The following is a 6729-nucleotide window of genomic DNA, read 5'->3' as shown; positions in this document are numbered from 1 at the left end:
GTATTTTAATTTGTTAAAAAATTTACCTTTATTTATTATCTCTTTATGCTCGTCCTTTATTCTTTTCTCTATGCTTAATTTTTATTTCTATTTTTTAACGTGGACACGTCATTATATATATATATTATATTGAAAAATAATTATGAGAGAGTATAAAAAAGAATGGTTAATAAATCATTTATTTTTTTTTATATATTTATATATATATATAATATTATATATATTTATTATATATAATATTATATTATATAATATAATAAATTATAAAAAAATGATTTAAAAAAAATTTGGGAAATGAAAATTGAGAAAGAATTGCATTTAATTTGTTGAAAATTTTACTTTTATTTATTCTCTCTATATGCTCGCCTTTATTCTTCTCTATGCTTAACTTTTGTTTTTTTCAATGTGGACACGTCATTATATATAATATTATATATATATATTATAATATATTATATTTATTATATTATATATATATTATAATAATAATATATATATATTATATTATATATATACCTAATTAAATTATTAAATTAATAAATATTATTATATTATATATATTATATTATAATATTATATATTATATTATATATATTTATATATATATCAAAATTAAATTATTAAATTATTTATTTTTTATTTATTTCATAAATGCATAAAATTCTTTTAAAATCTTAATTTTATAATTAAATTAATATTTTGTGGTACATTAAATTAAATAAAATAATTTAATGAGCTTCCTATAACACTTATGAATCAAAGGTATGAGTTCTAAGAATAAATAATAATTCATAATAATGAATTACATTTAAAATACATATGGTGAATGGTAATTTAGTAACTTTTACAAGTTATAGAAAAGAACGGAGATATGTGGACGACACTCACCTCGATCATGTCTTTGAAGAAAATTATTTTGTTAATTTATTTTATTAAAGATATAGAAAAATAAAAACTCCTAAATTTAACATAAAAATATATATTTCTATATTTTTTTTTAGTGAAAATCAAAATAAAATTAAATCAAGTTTATTAGTTTTTTTTTAATTATAGTTGATTATATTTTTTACTGTAAACTTGAATGTATTTTTTACTGATTATATTATAATAACTTAATTTAATTTAATATAAGTATTACTTAAAAACTAAAAGTTTTATATTCGATTTTTACTAAAAGGTTCGATTTTTACTTAAAAAGGTTTTGATTAAGAAAATAATTATTCGAGGTAATAATAAAATTGTCATTAATTTATTTTGTAAGTATTTGATTTTGTCCATTAGCACTCATGTTAAATAATGAGAAATTGTATCATTTTTATTAACAAAAAAATTACCATTCTTTGAAATTCTTATATATATGGTGAAATTAACCTTATAACCTCTTAGAAATCTCATAAAGTTCTCATTCTCTGAAATTCATATTATTAAACATGCAACAATACATATACTTAAAATAATTAATTGTCCACTAGCATTGAAATATAACTGTAGATTTTAAGCTTCAATCTTTGCCATCTAAATTATTTGTTGAATCCTGATCACCTGCTTCATTAGCAAGATTGGTTGATCCTTGGATTGTTGTAATAGCTGCAATAATATTTCAGAAATTAAATATTTACTCACATCAAATGAATTATTTAAAGAAAAATTTCCCTAATGAATTAAGATTTTTAGTTTACATACTCATATAAACCTATACTCGACAATGAACCGCCCCTAGGAACAGGTCCGCAGAGGTTGTTGCTCGACACATCTCTGAAGAGAAGAGGCGTAAACTCTCAAATAGCCAATATATGCAAACTAAGTCTTGAAGAAAAACATATCTTCGCATTTATATATACTCACACAACTCTCAACGTAGGAATATCACCAAGCTCGCTAGGGATAGGTCCTGTTAGTTTGTTATTGTTGAGATATCTTCCAAAAACATCATAATCCGATAAATCAATATAATTATCATATGTTATCACTAATTTCGATAAAATAAATATTAAGCATTAGATCGAATACATACAAGAAAAAAAGTAGCTGTAATTTTCCGAGAGAGGGAGGAATCCTCCCGGAAAATCGGTTTCCATTTAGACTCAAGCTCTTGAGGTTAGCCATGTTGCCTAGCTCTTGAGGGATTGGGCCATCTAAGTTATTCTCATCAAGGTTCCTATATTGATGTTTTTAGTTATTAGGAAATCATTAGCAAAAGTTCCTTCTCGTGAAATCTTGAAAATAAGATGCTTACAAGTATTCTAGGCGGTCAAGGTTTCCTAGTTGAGGCGCTAAATGACCCGATAAGCCATATCGAAATATTTCTCTGAAAAAGGAAAGTTAAGACTGTTAAGAATTTATATGATTCAAGGTTTGATTTGAAAGAAATATACTACACTATATTATATATATGTACATGCGAATGACACGGTTATCGTTATCGCAAGTAATATGGAACCATGTACAAGGGTCGTAGAGACTTGTATCCCAATTTTTCATTGCATTTTGTGGATCTGATACTCCCTGATGAAATGCGTCAAGCGCGTTCATATCGCTGGAACTATAAGCTTTTACCACCAAAGACACAAAACAAAATAGCAAAAGAAAGCCAAAATTTACAATATGAGCCATAGATTGAAGTTTGTAGTTCCAAATCCAATTGAGATAATAACTTATATATATAATATATAGTGAGAAAGAGAAGATGTAGGATTAATTTTGGTTTAAATTATTTTTTTTTTCTTTCATTATCTTTTTGAAAAGTGAAGTAATAGAAGTCAACTTGAAGATTTTTATATTCAATATTCATAAGTTGGATTTCATACTATTAATGAAATAAAAATGATTTTTTTCCTTGTAAGAATATATATACAATCTTCACATAAATGAATTGCAATAAAAAAAACTCAAAAAATGCATGATCTCAATTGTTATAATAAGAAAGAAAGACAAAAAATATTGCCATTATCTTTTATCCTTTTAATAAAAAACATTTTTTTTAAGAAAAACAAACCATTACAAAATTAATTAAGAAAATAGTGTGAACAATTTTTATTTATTTATTTAGTCAAACATAATTGATTCTAGCCATTATTGTATGACAACTGTCAAGATTTTAGATTACTTTTTTTTTAGTTTATTTGAAATTTGCAAAATAAGTCAAAGAAATCATCATTTTCTGTAAATATCAAGTGGTTGAGAATAAATCAAAATTACTGAAATCTCAATTGTAATAGCAAAAGGAAATAAATATGGTTCAATACACTTTTTTAAAATCTTAAAAATCTAAACTAAATTCTAGAAATACTTAATAAATATTAAATAAAAACACCCCGGTCCTCTAAGGGCGTCCCCGATCCTAACAAGTGGTATCAGAGCGAGGTTCTTAGCACTCAAGCAACCAAAGATGGTGGGAAGCATGACCCACAGCGACAAGCCGCCAATGCTAAACAGCGAAGCATTCAGCAGTTGGAAGAAACAGATGTATCTACATCTGATTACGTTAGATGATGAGATGAGCCGAGTCCTGAAAGAGGGACCGATCAAGATCAACAAGGAGGAAAGCCAGTGGACGAGTGAAGATCGGAGAAGAAGCTACCTGGACAACCATTGCATGAGGCATATCTATAAGGCTATAGAGAACAACACTTTGAATAAAATATCAGAGTGTGAAAATGCAAAGGAAGCCTGGGAAACGATCATTCAGATCCACGAGGGAAACGAAAGAACCAAGGAGAACAAAATCTTGGTGGCTACGCAGAAGTATGAAAACATAAGGATGAAACTGGGAGAAAATATGAAGGAATTTAGCAACCGGTTCACCAGCGTAGTAAACGAGCTTCAAACACTCGGAAAGAAGTATGACAACCGAGAAGTGATCATCAAAGCTTTAAGATCTTTGCCAAGCACGTGGGATATCAAGACCATGGTGATGAGGGAATCAAGTACCCTTGGACAGATGAAGTTGCATGATGTGTTTGAGGACCTGAAAGCCTACGAATTCGAGATCAAGTCTCGGATCGAAGATGAAGCATCCACATCAACCGCAACAAGAGCTTTGGTCACATCGGTGGAACCGGCGGCTCCAGTATCAACCACACCGGCTCCAGTCAAAAATACTGATCAAATAACCGACGATGTGATGGGGATGCTAGCCCAGAAATTCGGGAAATTCATGAAGAAGAGCCAGCCACCATCTAATAATGATTTTAATTATAACTATGTAGATAAATCAAACAAGAGATGTTATAACTGTGATGGTTTTGGACATTTCAGGTCAGAATGTAGAAAACCAAGAAGAGACGATAGAAAACCGGAAGGAAATTATCAAGGAAATAACTATCAAGGGAATAATTATCAAGGCAACCGGTATCAGGGAAACAACTATCAAGGAAACAATTATCGGGGAAACAACAATAACCAACGAAACGACTACCGAAGAGGAGATGATCAACATGCTGATCAAGGAAAGGAGATTCAAAAAGCACTCATTGCATCCGACGGTGGAAGCGAGTGGGCATACTCTGATAATGAAGATAGTGAAGAGAAAGTAACTTGCTTCATGGCAAACGACGAAGAGGTATTTGATTTCTCTTCCGAGGAGTTTACTAAAGAAGATCTAGTTTCTGCACTCAACCAAATGGTTGCTGAGTTCAGAAATATATCTGCGTATATACCAACCCCTGTAGAACCTAAAACCGAACAAACAGAATATGTATACGATAAAACATGTGAAATCGAAACGTATGAACCGGATGAACTATTCTCCGATAATGAGAAGACAGTTCAACCGGTAACCGAAACCGATGAAAGAGCAATGTATGTCACGGCTGCGTGGGAGAGATCACGTCAAGCAGTGAAATAAATGTGTAATTATAAAAGACACCCTAAGTGTAGATATGGCATCGGCTATGAACCAAGTAAACAAAATGAAACAAAGCAATCCAACGGGATGAACCTAACGAAAAATAATCTTCCATTTATAAAGTTTGTCAAAAGTTCACAAACCGAAAATGACCTAAAACCGGAAGAAACGCTTAAGTATGTAGGCCCTAACGAATCTGAGAAATGGCTTCATCCTGAGAGAAGGAAAGCCAACCGGAAACCAAATAAAAATAATAAAAACCGACATCAAAGAAGTCCATCACCACATAAGGCATTCTTGAGCAACAGCCAAGAAGTTAAGCCAAATATTATCAAGACAATAACCGGGAAAGTGATCCGACTTATTCAAGTCTGGATCCCAAAGGGACTAATCAACCATGGACCCAACTAAATGCGGGTACCAAAAAGGTGTAAATAATTGTTTGTTGCAGGTTAGGAGGAGCAACCGGTTGAAGAATTCTGAATGGTACTTGGACAGTGGATGCTCAAGGCATATGACCGGAAATAAGGAGCTACTGACCGACATTAAGTACGAAACCGGAGCATTCATCACATTCGGGGATAACTCAAAAGGTAAAACCGTGGGCAAGGGTAAGATTGTCCATGGTGAATTATCCATAAATAATGTGCTATTGGTAGAAAAACTAAGCTTTAATTTACTAAGCATAAGCCAAATGTGTGATGTGGGCTACAAAGTTGAATTTCATAAAAACTCATGCTTAGTCAAAAATCAAAATAATGACACTTTGTTAACCGGTAACCGGATAGGAAACATTTACAAAGTGAACTGAAAAACTGATTTCGAAAAACCTGTGTGTATGATAGCCGGAAATGATCCAAACTGGCTTTGGCATAAACGGCTAAATCACTTGAATTTCAAAACGATTAACTTTATTTGTTCCAAGGAACTAGTTCACGGTTTTCCAAATGTTAAGTTTTCAAAAGATAAAGTATGTGCTGCATGTCAAATGGGGAAACAAGTGAAATCATCTTTTAAAAGAAAAGGAAATTATCAATCTGAAAGATGTTTAGAACTTTTGCATATGAATTTGTTTGGTCCGGTTAAGGTAACTAGTTTAGGAGGCATGCATTATACTATGGTGGTTGTTGATGATTACTCTAAATTTACTTGGGTTACTTTTCTAGCTTCTAAAAATCAAGCAACTCCAAACTTGATTAAACTGATTTTGAGAATACAAAATGAAAAATCTATTAAAGTAAACAAAATCAGAAGTGATAGAGGAACTGAGTTTATTAATAGTAATTTAACTACTTTTCTTGATGATTCCGGTATTATGCACGAGTTGTCTAGTGCCAGAACTCCTCAACAAAATGGCCTGGCTGAGAGAAGAAACCGAACTCTCAAGGAAGCCGCAAGGTCAATGATAGCCGATTCGGGTATCGCTCAAAAGTTTTGGGCTGAAGCTATCAACACCACTTGCTATACACAAAATCGATCTTTAGTAACTAAACGGTTTTCGAAAACTCCTTTTGAAATTTATTTTGATCAAATTCCAAGCGTACGGTATTTTCAAATTTTTGGTAGTAAATGCTTTGTTCACAATAACGGCAAGAACTACTTGACCGCTTTTGATGCTAAATCTGATGAGGGAATAATGTTGGGATATTCAGCTGTGAGTAAAGCCTACAGAATATACAATACTAGGACTTTAACAGTTGAAGAAACCGCACACGTTGTTTTCGATGAATCGGTTGAGCGAAACACTGCATTACCCTTCGACCTTCACAACAGAATGGAAAATTTCAATATCTATTCTGATGATGAAGACGAGGTTCCGGTTTTTAGACGCTTTGTCAAGGACCAAGCGGTTGATGTTGAAATTCAGCCTGATCAAGCTACCT

The 6729-nt window shown here is 31.5% G+C and overlaps 1 protein-coding gene across 1 annotated transcript; it reads right to left on the bottom strand.

Annotated features, from left to right (window-relative positions):
* Window positions 1–1501: 1501 nt before the first annotated feature.
* LOC124915948 (leucine-rich repeat protein 1-like) lies at window positions 1502–2613 on the bottom strand. The gene is made up of 6 exons (XM_047456689.1): window positions 2399–2613; window positions 2237–2308; window positions 2015–2158; window positions 1846–1917; window positions 1694–1755; window positions 1502–1587 (listed from the first exon to the last, which is right to left on the bottom strand). Exons 1-6 carry the CDS (start codon window positions 2611–2613, stop codon window positions 1502–1504), a joined length of 651 nt encoding a protein of 216 aa, XP_047312645.1.
* Window positions 2614–6729: the final 4116 nt, after the last annotated feature.

The sequence above is a fragment of the Impatiens glandulifera genome, chromosome 9 (assembly GCF_907164915.1).
Source record: "Impatiens glandulifera chromosome 9, dImpGla2.1, whole genome shotgun sequence".
Classification (NCBI taxonomy): domain Eukaryota; kingdom Viridiplantae; phylum Streptophyta; class Magnoliopsida; order Ericales; family Balsaminaceae; genus Impatiens; species Impatiens glandulifera.
The sequence above is the reverse complement of the archived record's forward strand: the minus strand, read 5'-3'. Positions and strand labels throughout refer to the sequence as shown.

Excerpts from the sequence above, each read along its gene's own strand:
- LOC124915948 (XM_047456689.1), bottom strand. The coding sequence starts at position 2,613 with ATGGCTCATATTGTAAATTTTGGCTTTCTTTTGCTATTTTGTTTTGTG. Across the intron at positions 2,309-2,398 it reads GATAACCGTGTCATTCGCAT|AGAAATATTTCGATATGGCT; the intron begins GTACATATATAT and ends TTCCTTTTTCAG. Across the intron at positions 1,918-2,014 it reads TTACAGCTACTTTTTTTCTT|ATATCTCAACAATAACAAAC; the intron begins GTATGTATTCGA and ends TGTTTTTGGAAG.